Source organism: Thamnophis sirtalis, unplaced genomic scaffold (genome assembly GCF_051295495.1).
Source record: "Thamnophis sirtalis isolate CommonGarterSnake01/CBP01778 unplaced genomic scaffold, rThaSir2_p1.2 scaffold_2, whole genome shotgun sequence".
Taxonomy (NCBI): domain Eukaryota; kingdom Metazoa; phylum Chordata; class Lepidosauria; order Squamata; family Natricidae; genus Thamnophis; species Thamnophis sirtalis.
The window spans coordinates 100,410,415-100,431,388 of NW_028261382.1; the positions used below are offsets into that span (position 1 = coordinate 100,410,415).

At 49.7% G+C, this 20,974-nt stretch overlaps 1 protein-coding gene across 1 annotated transcript; it reads right to left on the reverse strand.

The window, feature by feature from the left end:
- Positions 1–1,240: 1,240 nt before the first annotated feature.
- On the reverse strand, positions 1,241–19,119 carry ZFTRAF1 (zinc finger TRAF-type and ring finger containing 1). The gene is made up of 4 exons (XM_087706551.1): positions 18,806–19,119; positions 6,030–6,268; positions 4,877–5,088; positions 1,241–1,980 (listed from the first exon to the last, which is right to left on the reverse strand). Exons 2-4 carry the CDS (start codon positions 6,248–6,250, stop codon positions 1,589–1,591), a joined length of 825 nt encoding a protein of 274 aa, XP_087562677.1. The 5' UTR covers positions 6,251–6,268; positions 18,806–19,119; the 3' UTR covers positions 1,241–1,588.
- Positions 19,120–20,974: the final 1,855 nt, after the last annotated feature.

Sequence of the window (20,974 nt, forward strand, 5' to 3'; positions counted from 1 at the left end):
GGTAGAAGGAGAAAGAAGTTGTTATCCTTCACCAGCTGCAGGGAGGAAAGCCGCGGGTGGGGGCCTCACGTGTCTGAAAAACATACCTGATCCAAATAGTTCATACAAAGGGTTAACTGCGGTCGCAAGCTTCCTTTAAAACAAAACAAAAGGTGAGGTGGGGATGCCAGGTTAAGGGTTTGGGAGGAAAAGAAAGAAGATTGACAGCACAATCAACGTATTTCTCATGATACATACTAAAACGGCCATCCACCACCGGCTCCCACGTTAAATTAGGCTTTTAAGAGTAAGAAGCAAATATCCCTGTAGATCTCACTGAAGTCTGGTGAATGTCTCCCACTATCCTCGTCCATAAACACTATGTATATATATATATATCTTCTTCTTCTTCTTCTTCAAAGATACATAAAATCACACTGTTAAATTGCATAATTACTAGAAGAGCCTGCGAACTCATTTTGCACACGGGTCGTTCAAAATACTGGGGAAGTTCCCCCAAAAACGGACAAAAGAAATCACCCTGCATTCCGAGAAGAACTGATTTGGGTCGCTTCGATGCCACTTCTTTGCCCAGGGAGGGGTCGTTGGCCTGAGGGGGGGGTGGGGGAGCTAAACAAAAGAGGACAGCGTCGGGAACCCACCAGAAAGGGGGTCCCCTGGGTGCTTTTGTGAAGTGCAATTGAAGCCACTTGGAGGGTGCTGCTTCTTGCCAGAAGGGAGCAGCTGCTGGAGGAGGCCTCTCTCGCTCGCTCGCTCTCTGGTTGGCCTCCCAGAAACCTGGCATTATGGGAAAAAGTCACCAACGCAGCCACAGTGGGAAAAAAGCCGGGGAGGGGGCGAGGGGGAGGCCAGCAGGGAGAACCCCCTGGACTGATACATTCGTGGACGTTTGGTTGCTCTGCTTGTTCTCAGCATGAAGCACCGCTTGGCAGAGCCTGGCATCCCGGCCCTGTGGCATGCACTCCAAGTAAGAGACTGGCTGGCAACACACCGCCTCCCCCCCCCCTGTTCCTAGGGGTCCCTGAAGCTACCCAACTGCAGAATCCCCACCCCCCACGCACCCTTTTTTTCTCCCGATGCAACAAGACCTGCCCAGCATTTCCAGATGCTCCATAATACTTAGGTCGAAGGTCACCCCACCCCCCCCAGGATGGAAGGACGGGGGGGGGCTCCTCCCCACCCCACTCCCAACAGGGACCCCCCCCATCATGGAGATCACACACAACCATGAGACAGATGCGGCCTTTTCACAATGTATTGACTGGTAGATCCCCTTGAGACCCCCCCCCCACTTTTCAGGCCTCCTCAGTACCCTGCATCAAGCTAACTCCCCGGTCGCCTTTTTGGGGAGGGGGGGCACAAACAGGGGGAGTCAAAGAAGGCAGCGACTACGGTCGCCTGCCCCACATGCAAAAAATGTCCGCTTTTTGTTAAAATAATTGGATAATTGTGGAGTTGGGAGGGGGCCGAGGCAGCCGTACGAGGTAACTCTGGTTGAGTGGTGCGTGCTCTGTCTCCCCTCTCTCTCTGTCTCTCTCTCTCCCCCTCTCGCTCTCCCTCGGTCACTCTCCCAGGTGAGCTTATATGCTTACTTCTGTATCTGGAATATAAAGAGGCGCAGGTTGATGTTCTTGGCGGCGAGGAGTTTGTTACATTCCACAGAGTCTATGATGGGGAGCGGCATGTACTCGGTCTCGTTGTTCTCGTTGGAGAAGACGAAGTGGTAGATGACCGGGTTGATCTTCACGTCGTCGTAAGGTCCCTTGAGCAGCAGGAAGGAGCACTCCATGGGCGAGCTGACCTTGCTCTTCAGGATGAGCTGGAAGGAGAGGGTGCGCTTGCAGGAGAGGTTCGGGTTGCGCTCCGAGTCGTTCACCCGGGCCTTCAAGACCCACGTCTGGTTCAGCACCGTGAACCTGGGCGTCTCGTAGTAAAGGCGGGTGATGAAGTCGTCCGTCCGGTACGGGCGAAACTGAACCTCTGCAAGACAGCGAGAAGGAAGGGCGTTTGGGGGGTGGGGGGCGTGGAGGGAGGTGGGGAAAGAGAGACAGAAGAGACAAAAAGAAAAAAGGAAAAGCACAATTAAACGAGGGGAACCGGAAGCAGGAAGAAACAAAGCTCGAGTTACCTGTGGCTACTGCGCGTGGCCTTCTCGGACAGGAGACAAGGGTGAGGGTGGCCATTCAGAGCTAGTGAGGGGCAGAAGCAATGTGGCTTGTGGGGGAGGAGGAGAAAAGCAGATAAAAATCAATGCATCTCATCACGGCAAAACCACCACAACAACACAAGTTTCATCGTGGCTCAAGACTGGGAAAGAGAGAAGCAACGGGGAAGCTCGGAGACGGTCAATCCAACCACGGCCGAGGAGGCTCCATCTGCAGCCACGGAAGAACGCCCTCGGCCATGTGACAATAAGCCAGCCCGAGAGTCGGGGACAGGTGAGGTGCAGGCGCAGGATGGCCGCGCCCCTGCCTTCTCCAAAGGGGCAGAAGCTCTCGCCGTCGCGGGGGCCTCTTCGGTCTTCCGGCCTCCTCCGGCTCTTGGCATCAAAGTGGCTGCAGCCTCGGGGCTACCTAGGCGGCCGTCCTCCACAGCCAGCAACCACCAGCACTTTTGCCGTGGCCCCGCGACGTCACAGCCAAGGCCGGGCCTTCGCGGACAGCAGCTGGGAGGCCTCTCTTCCAGGGTCCACGGGAGACGTCTTGGGAGACCGAAGAGCAGCCAAGGAGATGGCTCCCCAAGTCAACAAGGCAGGCGGCCCTGGAGCCCTTAGGGGTCCCAGACCAAGTGAGGTGATGCATAAAAACCAGATCAGACAAAGTCAGGGAAGATGGCACCTTTATTTTATTACCATTCACAATACACAGATGAGAAGGCACAGTTAGGCATCGTCAAAATGCAAAACCAAACTAAGTGGCTGGAGAAGCAACTTCGTTTTTGCTTTAAAAAACAGGGCAGAACAGCCTTGGAGGGGAAGGGGAAATACATGAAGACAAAGAACAGTACACCAAATCATTTCGAAGACTCAAGTTTTAGACCCGGCCCCCCCACCCCAAAACACGGCTCAGCCCAGTCCAGCGTCAAGTCTGTTAAAACCCTCGAGAGTCCACCGAGTGTTTTGGGTGATTCAAGTTTATATCAAGATTGTTGGCCCGGTAATTTTTTTACAAGTCTTTGGTGTCCCAAACCAATGGAGTTCTCCCAGCACAAACTCAGGGACGGGGCACCTCTGTGGGCAAGTTTGGCTTCGTCGGTGTTTCCAGAGGACGGTTAGGAGGGCACGGCAGCAAAACCTGGACAAAGGAGGCGATGGAGTTATTCAAGCCACACAATCAGCACTTTCGCTCTCTCGGTGTTAAAGCAGCACCACCCGGCCGGCTACAGGCCGTCTCTTTCCTAAGCAGAGGAGGGTCTGTGCCTCTCTTCTCTCACAGGCAGAGGGGCACAGGGTCTGAGAACATCCCGAGGGGGGATCGCCACCTCCCTGCTTCTGACTTCCAACCTGGGCAGGCTGCCCCCCCGCTCCACCAACCCCCCAGCCCCTCAGCGCTGCCCCTAGGGCGCTGCTGGGCTCTGCAGGAGAGCCATTGCCTCGGGGAGTCCAAATCTGGCAGCATCAGGATCTCCTCCTTGGATCGTTTCCCCGCTCCCACCCACCAAACTGTTCCAGCTCTAGGATCAAGTAGTTTTCAGCAGAGAGAGAGAGAGCTGGTCACCTTTCTTCACAGCCGGAATTCCACACCGTGGACTCCCATTGTCTCTCTTTTTGAGCTCTAAGCACCTTTAACTTGGCTAAGAAACAGACTCCGGTGTGTTCTCTGAGGCTCCAGCCTTGGTTGGGTCCGAGAGCGGATTATATCCAGGGAGGCTCTTTCTGTAGAAAACGTGAATATTTATAGGAAAGGAAAGGAGATTTCAGCATCTATTTTCCTCAAGAAACCCCACAGCCACTGACAGAGCCTTTTCCATGCAATTCTGCGGAATCTGCTTTGAGCCTCCTGGGAGATTCGGAGAGAGAGAGAGAGAGAGCCAAGCTTACCTGCGAAGGCAATTTAGGTCCACCGGGCTAAACCCACATTGCTCTCCTTCCCCACCTGGCGCATTTACCTTTCTGACACTGAATGCATGCAGAGGTTGGGAACTTTGTGAACACGGTCATGGAAACCAGAGGCATTTTTCATACCAGGAAATGACAAGCCACTGCAAACTTTCAGAATGCCTACAGCAACCAAGAGGACACTCACCCGCCTGAGCGACGTGGCAGCTAGAAATGCTGACACATTTCATCCCAAAAGAAAGGGCTTTTGCATAAAGCTCACCGGGGAGACGCTATTAAAAACAGCAGAATTCCAAACGAGAGAAAAAACTCAGCATTTAGTAGACACAGAAGAAGAGAAAGGAGCAGAACCCGGGTTGACTTTCGTTTCTTTTTGCCTGCCGGCCATCTCTGGCTGCCACATCTTACCTGCACTTAGGAACGGTCCTTCTTCCCCGTGTCACCAGGGCTGCAGGGGGCGTAATCAGCAGAAGGAAGCCGCCTGTGGTTCTCTCCTCAAGCGGCCCCAATTGGACACACAGAACCTGCCAATCCCCCCCCCCTCCACAACTCCCTCCCTCCAAGTGCTTCAGTGTTGCCACAAGTACAACTAAACCCTGGGCTTCCCTTAAACTTGGATTCTCAAACCAACCAGAGGGAAATCTCCAGGAATCAACATTTGGGGTAGGCGGCCCTGTCTGGACAGCAGAGTCTCTGCATGTTAGGTAAGAGAAATAAGTTAATCAACAGATACCACCGAAACGAGACGCCAGGAGAAAACCACACGCAGGAGCGTCATCCCCGTCAGTGCTGGCGTCCTGGCCGGCCCCCAATAATTACCTGTGTAACCGATCTTCTCGAAGCTGAGCAGGCCGAAGATGCTGTTGTAGAGCTGCATTTCCCGTTTATGCGTTTGGTCCATTTCGTCCAGAATCTCCATTAGCTCGTTCCCCGTCTTGGTGGGGTGGGTGCACTCCGCTTCGTGGACCGTGAGTTCGTGGTAAGGGCCCTGCCACGGGCACCCAATCCGCTTGTACTTGCACTGAGTCACCCTGCAGATGGAAAGCGGGGCAGGCCTGCGATGAGCGGGAAGGAAAGGCTGCGCGACGGAGACCGCAGTGGGCCAGAATGGGACAGGGCAACGCTCGGAGGCCCAGAGACTTCAGTGTTTGCCCCGGAGACGATTTGCTCCATGAAAGAAACGACCAGGCCGTCTAATCCTACCACGCACAAGAGCCCAACATTCATTTAAACTAAATACAGTACAGAAGTACAGAAGAATGTTTGTCGCTCAGGGTTGAACTGTGGAATAGAACGAATCGGATTTTATTCGTAGAAGCCTCTAAATCCAGGGTCACTACATTCGAACATGCACCTTCTCCTTTCAGTCTGGTATATTCCCTCATTTATATAATCAAGTGAGGCTCTATATAGAATAGGAATCCGCAAACTTGGCAAGAGTTTTGGACTTCAACTCCCAGAATTCCTCAGCCATGGCAACTTATGGACTTCAGCCGTGGCTGGCTGAGCAATTCTGGGAGTTGGAAGTTCACAAGTCTTAAAAGTTGGACTATTTGGAGCCCCCTGTATTAAGAGTATAACATGGGAAGATTTTAATTTCAATCATGCTCCATCCTCTCAGAATTTAACTATCTCGATCTCTTTCTTTATCAAACGCATCACATCAGGCAACGCACCCTACAATTTACCTCTGAACAGCCCCTTGGCACGGATGTCCCTGCCTGCCACCAGCATTCCGGGATCTACCTATCCTTTCAGGCAGCCAAGGTGAGAGGCCCTCTCAAAAGTGTGGAGCTCCCCTTTCCCAGAATCCCAAGGGAATCCCGGGAGCTGCATTCTTCCACCCTAACAGAGTGCCAAAGGCAGCTCTCGTCGTTTTCCCTTCCATTTTCTCTCTCTCTCTCTCTCTCTCTCTCTCTCTCTCTCCGTTTCTTTTTTTGCACCATTCTAGAAAGCAATCCGTGCCATTTACCTGTCCTGACATTCTTCTTTCTGGTGTCTCTCCAGGAGAGAGCGAGGGAACTGCCTCAGGCAGAAGCCGCACTCCGAGGGAAGTTCGCTCACGGCTTTTTCCACCGCCAGGTTTCGGCAGCAAAGGCTCTTGCTGATCTCGCAGCGACAGTTGGGACAGGTAGCCTGCTCCTCCTTCAGCCGGGCATCTGCGAGCAGGTGGATGAAGCATCCCGCACACATCAAGTGGCCATTTGTACACTGTGGGGGGGGGGGGGGGGGAGAAAGGGAAAGCAGAACTTCAGAGGCCTTCTCCAACAGAAGGCATGGAAACACCCCTGCCTTTTAGCTGCTTTTACAATGGCTCAGCAGCCCTGCCCTCCACAGGATGCTCAGGCAGGTGCTGGTATTGAGAAAGGAGAATAGTTGGAGCTCAGGATTGACATGAGGGGTGGGGGGGGGAGTTGTCTCTGAGCTAGGTAGTTTTCTTGCAGATGTTTCGTTACTGAACTAGGTCAATCATCAGCGCTAGCACTGAGGGTGTTCCCTAGTTTGGGCCGTGGAGCGCTTGCAAGAAAACCCCCAAGCTCAGAGAGCACCAAAAACCTCTCAGGTGCTGTCATTTTAAAGCTGCATTTATTGACTATATACAAAATAAATACAGGACCAAGAAATTCCAGTTAGCCTATGCTTAAGATCAGAAATGATTTAAACTGTTAAAAGTTACTTCAGTAAGAAGAAGCTAAGGTCAATGTAGAATGTCATTAATTTCTTTATTTCTTTTTTCTCAATAGATTTTAGACTGTGTTAGTTAAAAATCCATACCGTGTACGGGTTCTGGGAAGTCGGGGGGGAGGAGGGGGGGGGTTGGAGGGAGGGAGGGGCATACAAAAAAAATTGTACTTCAATGTTTTAATGATTGACGAATGATGAAATATTTGTGTTTTTTAAAAGAAAATGAGAAATATCAAAGCAATTAATTGTCAAAACATACTAACATCTCATTAAAAATGCTATATTAAAGCTGCATTTGTTCGGTTAAGGCCCTCATGGCATCTCTGCATACAGCTACAAAAAGATGGTGCCTCTTCCAGTAAGAAACAGCGCAGACAGAGAAAGAATTCGAAGTGCTGCCCACCTCTGCATAGGCATCTTACAGACCACAACCACATTCCACATTCTTGCTTTAAACCCCTCAGGGCCCATGTAAACTCCAGAGGGGAGAACCCAGCCTTTCCCAAAACAGGCACCAGAGCAACTCTGAAGGCCTCTCGTGGAACCGAGGAAGGTGGAGGAGGGTTTTTTACAGGTCACAGACCAGACAGGTGATGATGGAACATTCTTTTCAGGCCCTTCTACTATGAAGACGCTGCTCCCGTTCAAGCTAGGGAAATCGACTGTCAAGGAACGGCATCCAATCTTTGAGTTATTGTGACTCAACAGGTGAAAATTAATTACAATCCCGGAATGTGGAGCCAGCAAATTACCCAGGGAAGCCTCACCCTTCCACCTTCAAAGACTTATCTATCATCTTTTGAATCAAGCCCAACTCCTGACTTCATGGATACATCCAGGTAGTCTTCGGGTGAACTTCTTCTACAATGCTTTTCCAATTTCCCTGTCTAGTCTTTAGCTCTGCTGCGTCTTCCATTTAAGTATCAGCCAAGGCTGCTCCTGTTCAGCTTTTCAAGAGCAGGCAAAATCACTTGTACCCTGCTGTTTAAATAAATACAGCCTCATGAGCAGCACGGGGAGGTGGGTGGGAAACAACCCTCCAGTTTTACACATGATACCAACTGAGCTGTCTGTAGCTAGGCAGGAGAAAATTGTCAATGGGCAAATGGAGTTGTCCCCCCCATCAACATGACATGCATGGGTTTCCCAAAAGCTTTTGACCTGTCCTTTTAAGGATTATTAACTGTTTAAAAATATAAAATAAATAAATACAAAAGCAGGCTAGTTAGAGCAACAATCTCCCCTGTGATGACGTATGGGTGTGAGAGTTGGACATTAAGAACAGAATTGACGCCTTTGAACCGGGGTGCAGAACAACCAAGAGGGAGGCGTTAAAGTGTATAAAACCAGACATATCATTAGACCAGTGTTTCTCAACCTTGGCCACTTGAAGATGTCTGGACTTCAAGTCCCAGAATTCCCCAGCCAGCATTCGCTGGCTGGGGAATTCTGGGACTTCAAGTCCAGACATCTTCAAGTGGCCAAGGTTGAGAAACACTGCATTAGACGGTAAAATCATAAGACCGCATCTGATTTACTTTGGCCATGTTAAGCATGCAAATTCATTGGAGAGAGCAGTGATGCTAGGAACGGTTCGTGGAACAAGAATAAGGGGCAAGCAACGAACAGGCTGGGTTGATGCCAGCGAAGCAGATACACCCAACAGCTGAAAGAAGCTGTGATTGACCAGGTAGCCTATAAAGCAGTGTTTCTCAACCTGTTGCCCACCCTGATAGGGGCTATGCTAGATGGCCAGTCTAGAGAAAAGAAGGACTGGGGGGGGGGGGACATGATCGCAGTCTTCCAATATTGGAGGGGCTACCACAAAGAAAGGGAGGGGGTCAATTTATTTTCCAAAGCACCAGAAGGCAAGAGAAGCAGCAATGGGTGGAAAGTAATCAAACGGAGAAGCAGTCTGGAACTAAGGAGAAACTTCCTAACAGTGAGAATAATAAACCAGTGGAACAATTTGCCTCCAGAAGATGTGGGGGCTCCATCACTGGAGGTTTTTAAGAAAAGACTGGACAGCCATTTGTCTGAAATGGTACAGGGTCTCCTGCCTGAGCAGGGGGTTGGACTAGAAGACCTCCAAGGTCCCCTCCAGCTCTATTCTGATTAATCCTGCTGTGAATAGAGTACAATGTGTGCTTACTTGGCTTCCCAAAGCAATCAATCCGTGCTTTTCTAAAGTCAGCTGCGGCTGATTACATCCACGCGTGTTCTTGGGGGTGTCATGGAAGACATTTGCCCCTGCGGAAAGATTTTCAACTTCCGAGTCTAACATCCTGATCACCATCTCGATTTCCATCTGCTACAACAAGGCTATTTATGATCCCAAGCTCTTCAGAAAGGAGAGCCTCTCCTGGATGTTGATAGCATTCAAGACTGCTGGCCGTTCATCTCCTTAGATTACAGGTACTCCTTGACTTAGCACAGTTCATTTAGTGGCTGTTCGAAATTACAACAGCACTGAAAGAGAGACTTACGACCGTTTCCCACTTTTATGGCCATTGCAGCATCATGTTATGAAAATTCAGATGCTCCACAACTCAGATGCTTGACAACGTCGCAGTGTCCCTGGGTCATGCGATCCCATTTGGAGACCTTCTGACAAGCAAAGTCAATGGGGAAGCCAGAGCCACTTAACAACAATGTCACTAACTTAACAACTGCAGTGATTCACTTAGCAATAGCAGTTAGACTTATATGCCGCTTCATAGGGCTTCCAGCCCTCTCTAAGCGGTTTACAGAGTCAGCATATCGCCCCCACAGTCTGGGTCCTCATTTTACCCACCTCGGAAGGATGGAAGGCTGAGTCAACCTTGAGCCGGTGAGATTAGAACCGCTGAACTGCAGATAACAGTCAGCTGAAGTGGCCTTCAGTACTGCACCCTAACCACTGCGCCACCTCGGCTCTTAACGGTGGCAAGGAAGGCTGGCAAAAATCACTTAACAAATGCCTCACTTAGGATAAAATACTTTTTGAATGTTGAATGTTGATTTTATTTATATGCTGCCCTTTTCCCCCGAAGGGGACTCAGGGCGGCTCACAACTCAACCAGGGAAGGGGGGTACAAACAAAAAATTTAAAACAACACAAAAAACAATGCATAATTAAAACACAACAGTCATACCAATTCGAGCCGGGGGCAACAGTTCTTTAGCCCCAGGCCTGTCGGAACAGCCAAGTTTTAAGGGCTTTGCGGAAGGCCTGGAGGGTGGTGAGGGTTCGAATCTCCACGGGGAGTTGAGTTTTGGGCTCAGTTGTGGTTGTGAAGTCAAGGATTACCTGTGCTGCACTACCACTTCGCAGTTGCACAATAAAGATATAATCCTTTTCGTTGAAGGTCAGTGTTTAAACATAATAATTGGCTGCAACTCCAAGGAAAGGCAGACACATCTGTTTCCACTGAAACTCCCCCAAATCCTGCAATCAAAGCATCGGCTGCTTTAAACGCCTCGTTATCTGTACTCCAATAGCTCCCAGCTCAGTAAGAGAACTTTACTCAATTATCCCACTGTTTTCCTTCTTTGTGACTTTCAAACAACTTCACCTCCACCCAAGAGACGAGGGACAGCGCGAAGAGGAAGGTCCTGGTCATTATTGCCAACAGATGTTAAAAAAACCCTGGAAGAAATCAGTAGATAGATTTCTTGTGGGAGGCTTTCAAAACTTCAAAAGCACTGCTCAGTATAATCATTGCCGGCCTCTTGTTATACGAAATATTTGTTCACCCAGCTATCACTTCAAGGGAGTTTCTCCAATTAATGAAATAGTTGCTAAAAAGAAAGGGTTGGCACTATAAGCAGGACAAGAAAGGACGGACAGGAATTTACCGAGGAGCGTTCCAATCTAGAAATAAGGAGGGATTTCCAGACAGCTAGAGCAATTAATCAGTGGAATGGTTTGCCTCTGGAAGCTGTGGGTGCGCCATTACTGGAGGTTTTAAGAAGAGATTAGACCAGTGTTTCTCAACCTTGGCAACTTGAAGTCCGGACATCTTCAAGTTGCCAAGGTTGAGAAACACTGGATTAGACCACCATTTGTCTGAACTGGTATAGAGTCTTTGGCCTTGGGCAGGGGGGGTTGGGACTTCCAAGGTCCCTCCCAACTGTTCTTCCGTTACATATCCAGACTCAACAAATTAACTGGTTGGCACTGCCTACAGGAGGTTATCAGGTACCAGGACACAGCTGGACCCAAGATCAGCCATTTTCCAGACGGATTCCAGAATCAAATTGTTTCAGCGATGTTGCAAATCAATTTTTTTCCTAGATCCCTGAAATTTCAGATTAAGAATTATTAATTCATGAAACTAAATTTTATCAAGCCCTAGGGTTTTAATACTACAGAGACAGAGAGGAAGAAGTCGGGTTTCTGCTATTTTCTCCCCAGGATCTTTTCAGAGATAAGGAAATAAGTTGTTAAGAAAGATCCAGACGTACTTATAGTATGGTCTTTTCTGCCTGGATACAGAATAGTCTTTCCCGTGTTTATTTAACAATGGTTTCTAAAGGGGCAGCCATATATCTTGATAACAAGAAAAATGCACTATGCCCTTTTTGTAGCTTTGAGAAAAACAACAGGAAAAAGTAGAAGTCACCTTATATCCTGTTGTGCTACAGGTCCATATTCTTAGTGACCAACAGTCTTTTCCACGAAACCTTTTCCTGATCATACTCATCCTATGTCTTGAGTAGAACAATGGCTCCATTTATACCAGCCCTTGTTCTGTTCAACGTTCCAGTCCTACAGCGTCGAAGAGAACATCACTCTCACTTCTTCAGTTCTACAGATTTTAAACCAAGATCAACTAATTTTATTAAAGTTCCAAAAAAAATCCCTCCTGAGTCCCAATGAGGAAAACCATGAGTGCTTTAAATAGAGCAATTATTTACAGGGCGAATAAGCAGCTCCAGTCTGCGACTCCAAGTACAATCCCCCAGTACACTTTGAGATTAAAAACCTACAATTGGCTAAGAACAGCGACTGGAAATACTCCTGTGGAATCGGAAGTCCTGAATACTAACATTAACAATAATGAAAGGAAGTCCAAACTCACAACCCTTGGCTTGAGGGAATGAGGAGGTTTTTGCCATCTTCTTAAAAGCCAGAAAGGAAAGGGTGAATTATGAATCAGTGTACGCTTTTGCAGAAGGGGTGAGTGGCTGAAAAGGCATATTTTGCATGGCCACTGAAGGTAACAATCTCTGGAGAGACATAGCTAAAAATCAATGCAACATCATCTTCATACAGAACCGGATTAACTTTTCCTCCAAGGTTGTCTGCAATAGCAGCCTAACTTTCTCCGCAACCAAAAGGGGAGGTTAGAGACAGATCAACAATTGTCCAGTATACCTGGGTTAAGCAATGGCTACTTGAGAAAAGGGTGCCTCACCGCCACTTGCAAAGAAGGAGTTACATCCCCTTCTTCTAAAGCAGTGTTTCCCAACCTTGGCAACTTGAAGATGTCCGGACTTCAACTCCCAAAATTCCCCAGCCAGCATTCGCTGGCTGGGGAATTCTGGGAGTTGAAGTCCGGACATCTTCAAGTTGCCAAGGTTGGGAAACACTGTTCTATAGAACACATGAAGAGAGTCACCGGATCACAATTTACCCACAGAAGAATCTGGAGAAATCGTGCTATTTTGCCTTATTGCCACAGCAGAGGTCCCTTATTGATTAGGTTCATCACTGGCGCTTTGGGCATCCCTTGGGTTGGATCTGTTCTGTGCCGCTCTGCAGAAAACTAACCCCTGCTCTCTAATCTTTGCAAGAAGCTTCTAAAGCAGCTGTTCTCAACCTGGGGGTCGCCACCCCTTTTGGGGGTCGAAAGACCTTTTCACAGGGGTCACCGAGGAGCCACCCGCGGAGGAGAGGCTGGCGAGAAGCCAGTCCCGAAGGGAAGGAGCAGCTTGGATTCCCTGCGCGGTGGATGGAGGGGTGTGTGTGTGGTGGGTGGGGGGGAAAAGTAGGAGCCGGAATGGAGGCGAGGAGGGGGGAAAGAGAAACGCGCGCAGCACAGAGGGCGCTGGGAAAGCAGCTAGCTCCAAGTGATGGAGGTTGATGGGCAGAGCTACGGAAGCCAAGAGGTACCATTTCTGAGGCGTAAAACAAGGCAGGGAAAATAAAATAAAGGAACGTGGGATGCGCGTACGCTGAGATTCCCTCTTAAGCCCGTTACCCATGCTTAGCAATCTCTCTGCTGACCCAATCGCGCAATCTGCCCTCCGCCCCGAGAAGACACAAGCCTCTCGCCTGCTTTTGCGATTCTGCATCCTTTGCAGGCAACTGAGTGTCGGGAGGAGCTCCGGCCCTTTTCTCGCGGTCACCTCTTGCGCACGTGCAAGCGAAATACGCTCCTGGGCCAGGACCAAGGCGGAGGGGACAACGACCCTCCTCCCGCTGTTGCCACTGCGCAATGAGGGGAGTAACTGGGTACGCAGCGCAGGGGAGCCACGCTGCGCAGGAGACTCCTTAGCGCCAGACTCAGGTCAGCGCAAGCCGCGGTCCCCTTCGTGTTGGCTCAGGAAAGAGGGGAATGGGGAGCAGCAGCAGCTGGTTGGGTGCAGGGAGGGAAGAGCTCCGGTTCTCCTGCGCTGCACAGGGCTCTCCTTGCGCGGGGCTCTGGAGCTCTTCCCTCTCTGCATCCAGAGACGGCTGCTCCGGCTCTTTCATGAGCCAACACGTAGGGGACCGACCGGAGTCTGGTGCTGAGGAGTCTCCTGCGCAGCGCAGCCAGCTACTCACTTCTCAGTGGCGGCAGCGGAAGGAGTCGCTGTCTCCGCCGCCGTGATCCTGGCCCAGGAGGGTATTTTGTTTGCACGCGCAAGAAAGAGATGAAAGAGAAAAGGGGTAGAAAGATATATATATATATAGAGAGAGAGAGAGACAAATGAAAGAGAGCTGGAAGGAGAGAATGGGAGAGAGGGAAAATAGAGGGAAACAAATTAGAGGGAGAGGGGGGAAAGGGAGAAAGAAATGAAAGAGAGCTGAAGGGAGAGAATGAGAGAGAGGGAAAAGAGAGGGAAACAAATCAGGGGGAAAGAAAGGAAGAGAAAAGAGAGAAAAAAGAAACTTTCTCAGACCTATGACGAAAGCAATGGCAAGCTAGATCTCTTGCCAAGAAAACTGCAGTTTGACAGAAGGCACAAATTGGAAGCAAGCCTGATTTCTTTTTAAAGAAAATAATAAGGGATGGCAAAAAAAAAATGCATCTGAAAATAAATTATTTATAATTTTGGATAACATATTGTATTGTCAAACTCAAAAGAAATCAAAATATATATCCTATTGCTGTTAGTACAATCTTGCCAGCTTCTATCAACTTAAGAGTTCACTATGAAAAGATTCCAGAGAAGCCATTTTCTACAATTAATAACTTTATTTTGGATTTGCTATCGTATTCAATGAGAAAGGAAGAAAAAGGAAGAGGGAAAGGAAAGGAGAGAAAGGAAGGAAGAAGGGAAAGGGAGAGGAAAAATAGAGAAAAACAGAAATGAGAGGGAGGGGGAGAGAAAAGAGAGGGACCCTAATCCCACAGAAAACAGAGCCATGAAACCTTGGTAGGCATGTGGGGGGGGGATGTCATGTGACTGGGTGGGAGTGATATTGAGTTGGCCACACCCACCCAGGTTTGGTGGCTCCCGGTGTTACATAGCAACAACGAAAATACTTTTATGGTTGGGGGTCACCACAACATGAGGAAGTGTATTAAAGGGTCATTAGGAAGGTTGAGAACCACTGGTCTAAAGGAATCTTTCACCTGATCATTATCCTGATGGGAAGGTCAGCGAAAGGTGCAATTGTATCCAAAGCAAAGCTACTATTTCATCAGAAGGTCAAGGCCTTGGCAATCTTTGCCTGCCACCCATTCCAAAAGCTCTCCATGCAAACCCCTGGAAACCATTAAGGGCCTACAGGCAGCTCAATTAAATGGGCCCTTCCTCCCTCTGGAGCAGTGTTTCTTAACCTTGGGGACTTTAAGTCCCGTGGACTTCAACTCCCAGAATTCCCCAGCCAGCTATGCTGGCTGGGGGATTCTGGGAGTTGAAGTCCACGGGACTTAAAGTCCCCAAGGTTAAGAAACACTGCTCTGGAGCTTTGTGGCCTCCAAACTTGGCAACTTTTAAGACTTGTGGACTTCAGCTCCTATGAAGCTATGTTGGCTGAGGAATTCTGGAAGTTGAAGTCCCCAGGTCTTGCCATGTTTGGAGACTTCTGCCCTATAAGCAGTCACGATTTGGCCGTGAGAAGGGGCAGATGTTAACACCTCTGAAACCTTGGATCGCGAGAAAACGAAAACTAGGATGTGACCTTCAAATATGCACCGGATACTGGATGTCACACGGTAGATCTAGAGTTGTACGAAGTCTTAGGCAAGCCAAGGCTCTGGGGAACAATCGGCCTCAGGAACTCCACCTTGCCAACCCCAGGATCATGCCAAGGAGCTCAGACTGAGAAAGTGCCCTGTAGCAGGGGGCCTGCCACATGATCAGCATTGCCATCTGGTCCCTGATCCAACTGTACCATTAAGACCGCCCATCTAGTGGTCTACATGACAAGAGCCACTTGTGATGCCAACAGGATTCCAGATTCCAGCTACCAGCCAGTTGACTTGAGCTGCTGGGAGACCCAGAAAGACACCTCTGAGAGGTAAATATTCCACTCCATGCCAGTCCTCCCATTCACGCTCATCGTGAGGCAAGGCGTGGCATTCCCAGCAACAGGTAGAACTCCAGGGCTCCAAGGAAAATTAGGAGCCAGAAGTAGGAATATAGCCACACACCCTTCCCACAAAACAGCCTGATCCCTGCCTCCAACCATTTCCCCCCAACCCACATTATGAAGGAATACAATGCTTTTCCAAAATAGCCAAAGCATTTTTTTAAATCAATAAGAATTATTGGAATCCCCAGGAAAGAAAAACAAGCGGAAACTTAACAAGCCTCAATGCCACAAATATGCCACACCTCCTTATTGGCCACACTAACTAGGTTTGTTAGGCTACTCATATCTAGGAAAAGAAAAAAGAAAAAGGGCAAGTAGGATCTATTGTTTGGGACTCCAACCCTGGTTGACTTCTATGCGGGGAGGACCTTGCACATGGAAATAGAGGAGAAGGTAGAAGCATGCACCTCCATGAAGGTCTGATAGAGACCTGTTAAGCCTGTTACTTTAGAGCAGGACTCTCCAAACTTGGCAATTTAGAAAGATGCTTCAAGCATGGCTGGCTGGGGAATTCTGGGAGTTGAAGTTCACAAGTCTTAAAGTTGCCACGTTTGGGGGACCCCTGCCTGAGAGTTCTGCTACTCTATGTGGTCTTAGACAAGAGGGCAGCCATCACCAAATGCCAAGTGCAGAGGTTTTACTCCTGCAAATAATTTCCTTGGCCCAGAGTTTAATTATACTTCACTATCATTTTGATGATGATGGCACAATTCTATGCCACAGACAGAAAATACCATGGAGATTTCAGATGCCACACAACCATGGTCATGACCTTTACATTTAGAAATTTAACCAACATAGATTACATGCCACTATTACATGGTCACACAACTTGGTTGAATTCAGTCCCCTTTATATCTATCTATCTATCTATCTATCTATCTATCTATCTCTCTCTCTCTCTCTCTCTCTCTCTCTCTCTCTCTCTCTCTCTCTCTCTCTCTCTCTCTCTCTCTCTCTCTCTCTCTCTCTCTCTCTCTCTCTCTATCTATCTATCTATCTATCTTATCTCTAGTGCAGTGTTTCTCAACCTTGGCAACTTGAAGATGTCCGGACTTCAACTCCCAGAATTCCCCAGCCAGCATTCGCTGGCTGGGGAATTCTGGGAGTTGAAGTCCGGACATCTTCAAGTTGCCAAGGTTGAGAAACACTGCTCGTATGTATGTATGTATGTATGTATGTATGTATGTATGTATGTATGTATGTATGTATATAATACAAATGAACATTTAAAGCTGGGACCGAGGAGGAAGAGAGAACAGATGGCCATTCTTCCCTCTCCCAGGAAAGGAACCACTAAAGCATAACTGGACAAAAGTCCATTTAACTGTTGGCTTGTTTGCTTGGCTGCTTTGTCCAAATAGCCTTTTATTTTGGCTTCTTTGACCTAAAATGATGACAGGAACTGGAAAGAGAAATAGAATAGAATTCTTTATTGGCCAAGTGTGATTGGACACTCAAGGACTTAGCGCTCCCCTCAAGCCAAAAAGACTGCTCAAAAGAACAATCTGGAAGACTAAGAAGGGAATGCAGCTTGACCGGCCACCCTATGCTCCCTTGCAGAACATTCTTTCATGCCAAAAGAGAGTCAAAAACAACTATCCACCTGATGCCGCCATCTTGATTTCATCCGACAGCCTGAAAAATCTAAAACATGCTTTTTTTAATCAGGAGATTCACTATGAATTGTAAAAAAATACTTCCTTGTCCCGTCATGGATTCTGAATGTTAAAAGATGTCTGTACTTCTTTTGTGGACTCTCTTCCTTTCATACTAGAAAGCAACTTTAACTTCTCCCTGCTCATTTTTGTAACAATCAAGTCTTAACATTTACATTGAGTAAAAGAAATAAATTGGACTGGGAGGAAAAGGTTCAACTCTTCTGTGTTCCAGTTCAGTTTTATCTGAACACCTAGTTGTTAAAAAAAAATAGCAGCAAAGTATTATTAAAACCACCTTACTGGGGAGAGAAGCATACCTGTTCAGCAAATGTTTGTCAAAAACAATTAACCTTTGTGAACCCAACCTATCAATGTCCTAGCTACATAAGTTCCTCTTTTCTTTCCTATACCTCCATCCTTCAGTCTCCAATACTTTCCTGTAATAACTAGGGTGCCTGTTTACAGTATATATCTTTATGCAGAAGCCTCAATATACAAAATGTTCTCATGGACAGTCTCATAAAAAGAAAAAGCAGCAAAGATGATAATACCCCAGTGATTCCTAAGAACAGTAAGTGCGCTGGGTGGTCTAAAAGTCTGCTATCCAATTATAAAGGATGGTTTTGAACCCAATTTTTATGACAAAACAATAACATGTATAAATCCAACTACAAAAGACCAATTCATGCAATAGCTTATTTTGGTTTATTATGGAAAGCCTTCTTCCTGGAATTTTCAATTATTTTAAATTTCAAATACTACCAGGAGGAAAGGGAAACCCTCGGAACCATTTCTTTCCCCACAGCACTGCATCTCAAAATAAGGCTCAATCAGAAAACCTTTATAAGGCTGTGTTACAAAAACTGACGCTAAACCGGCCTAAAAGACCCAACAGGGAGATGTTACGATAAGAAGAACCACACCTGATGAGCAGACAAAAGGGGAAAGGCTAGCAGGTGGTGGAAGGGCAAGGGACAAGCTAGAAAATGGGTTTTCTACCTTTATGCAGCATTCGCTGGCTGGGGAATTCTGGGAGTTGAAGTCCAGACATCTTCAAGTTGCCAAGGTTGAGAAACACTGTCCTAACCACTGCTGGGGAATTCTGGGAGTTGAAGTCCAGACATCTTCCAAGTTGCCAAAGGTTGGGAAACACTGGTCTACAGACCCGTGTATGAGGCACCTTACGGGGTGTCGTTTCTTAAGAGAAGGGGCGTCCAAAACCAACCTTGGCAACTTTAAGGCGTGGGGGACTCTCCCCTCCCAGCAATTCCCCAGTCTTAAAATTGGCAAGGTTGGTCGGAGACCCCTGCTTCTAGGAAAGCCCCTTTTCCAGGTATCCAGGCTGGTAAAACTCGGGGAGACACAGACACATGCCAGGCTTTGCTGCAGAGACCCCCCCCCCAATCCCTTACAGAGCCCCCTCCCCAAAAGGCTTTTCTGCCCACCACTCCCAGCCATGCAGTCCAGGTGAGGGGTGTGAGGGGGTGTGGGGGGGGGCCTCTGGAAAAAGGCAGCCCTTCCAGTCATGGGTTTTTTGGGAGGGGGGTGTTGAAGAGCTCGCCCCCCACCCTTCCCTCCAGGACTGCTGCCCCCCCCCCAAATCTGCAGCGGAAAGACCCTCCCCCTCCCTGACCCCCACCCCACCCCCAGGGAGGGAGGGGCTGGCCGCACCTGGTAGACGGAGGCCTTGGGCAGGTCGAGGCACACCGTGCAGCACAGCACCGAGTAGAGCCGCTCCTCCAGCTTCACGCCGCCGCCGCCGCTACCGCCGCCCTCGGCCCCGCCGGGCAGCTTGAGCCGCTTCTTTGGCGGCGCGTCGGAGTCTCGGTCGCCGCCGGGCTCGGACTGGCCCTGCCGGCCGCCGCCGCCGCCGCCGCCCCCGCGCCCGCCCCGCCGACCCCAAGCGGGGGCCCCGGCTCCTCAGGGCCCGGGCCCGCCGCGGCCGCCACCGCGTCCCCCAGCACCAGCGGCCCTGCGGCCGCCACGCCGGCCACGGCGGCGGCCGCCACCCCGCTGCCGGGCTCCCGCTCGTCCGGCGCCGACATGCTCTGGCTCGGGCGCAGCTTCAGCCCTCGGTGGTCAGTCCCGGTCTGGCCGCCTCAGGCGCCGCCATCTTGGTTTGGCTCCTTCTCCAGGCAGGCGGCGGGCGGGCGCCGTCGGGCCACGCCCCCCCAGGGCTCGCTCAGCCAATCCCCGCCGCCCGCTCACGCCCGACCTCCGTCAATAGCACCACGCAGGGCAACGCGTGAGCCTGCGAGACAAACAGCGACCTCCTCCAATCGCTACGCGCAGCCGGAAACGGACAGGGCGCGCGGCTGCTCAGCGTTGACGCTTTTAAGGACCCGCCAATTAGCGGTCTTTGAGGGCGGGGCCCGGGGCGGGAGGAGGGGCCCGCCGGGAGGAACCCCAAGGACGAATGGCGGGGCACGCCCAAAGCAGCGGCAGCCTATCCTCGGCGAGGGCGTGGCCGGGTATGGGCGATGCCGCCTGGGAGGGACGCAGGTGAGGCCAGCTGGCGATCCCCAACCGGGCGCCCGCCAGGTGAATCCATGCTGGGACGCCCGTCTGCCGGGGTGAGGCTAATGAGAGCGGATCAGCTGGGGCTGGTTGAGGCGGCCTCGTTCCTTCTGCCCGCTGGCCGCCTTCCTGCCGACCCCAAAGGCAATGATTATGCGCTGCCATCCAATCCTCTTTGACTGCTAGCAGGTCTTCCTCGACTTACAACCATTTCGTTTAGTGACCGTTCCAAGTTACAACAGCACTGGGGAAAAATTGACGCAGGACTTTTTTTTGACACTAGAGACCATTGCAGCATCCCAAGTTCAGGTGATCAAAATCTGAGCTTAGGCCGGTTGTTTCGTCCTGGGGGGTGTCCCTTTTGCGACCTTCTGACAAGCAAAGCAATGAGGAAGCCAGATTCCTGTTACCGACTGGCAGCGATTCACTTAACAACAGTGGCACGGAAAGTTGTAGAATGGGGGCAAATTCACTTAACTGTGTTAGCAGTGGGAATTTGGGGCTGAGTTGCTGTCTACCTACACACAGATCAGGGGTGGGGAAAGTATGGCAACTTTAGGATCTGTGGACTTCAGCTCTCAGAATTCCAAAGCTCCTGAAGGCAGGACAAGAAACAATGGGTGGAAACTAATCAAGGGGAGAAGCAACCTGGAATTGAGGAGAAACTTCCTAACGGTGAGGACAATTAGCCAGTGAACAGAAGTTGCCAGCAGAAGTTGTGGATGCTCCATCACTGGAGGTTTTTAAGAAGAGACTGGACAGTCACTTGTCTGAAATGGCATAGAGTCTCCCGCTTGAGCAGGGGGCTGGACTAGAAGACCTCCAAGGTCCCTTCCAGCTCCATTCTGATTGAAATGGCATAGGGTCTCCTGCTTGAGCAAGAAGCTGGACTAGAAGACCTCCAACGTCCCTTCCAGCTCCATTCTGATTGAAATGGCACAGGGTCTCCTGCTTGAGCAAGAGGCTGGACTAGAAGACCTCCAAGGTCCCTCCCAGCTCCATTCTGATTGAAATGGCATAGGGTCTCCTGATTGAGCAGGGGGCTGGACTAGAAGACCTCCAAGGTCCCTTCCCGCTCCATTTGACCAAGGAATACATCTGCTGAATGTCTCCCTTACGTGGAAAAACCATCTTCCCCTTCAGTCAGTTTTTCAGCTCCTCCCTCTTGCTAGACATGCCCAGCCAATCTTGCCCCCAAGTTTCTGGCCCGTTCCTTGCTCAGCCTTTCTTTTCATAAAAGGAGGGGCTGTTTTCTCCTTTGCCAATCCCCCCCTCCCTCAATTGTAAAATTAAAACAACTGAGGGTTTCAAAAAGAAGAGAAA

Coding starts and splice junctions, on each gene's coding strand:
- ZFTRAF1 (XM_087706551.1), bottom strand. CDS start 6,250: ATGTGTGCGGGATGCTTCATCCACCTGCTCGCAGATGCCCGGCTGAAG. Junction 5,089..6,029: donor AAAGAAGAATGTCAGGACAG/GTAAATGGCACG, acceptor TTCCATCTGCAG/GGTGACTCAGTGCAAGTACA. Junction 1,981..4,876: donor CGAGAAGATCGGTTACACAG/GTAATTATTGGG, acceptor GCTGTCTTGCAG/AGGTTCAGTTTCGCCCGTAC.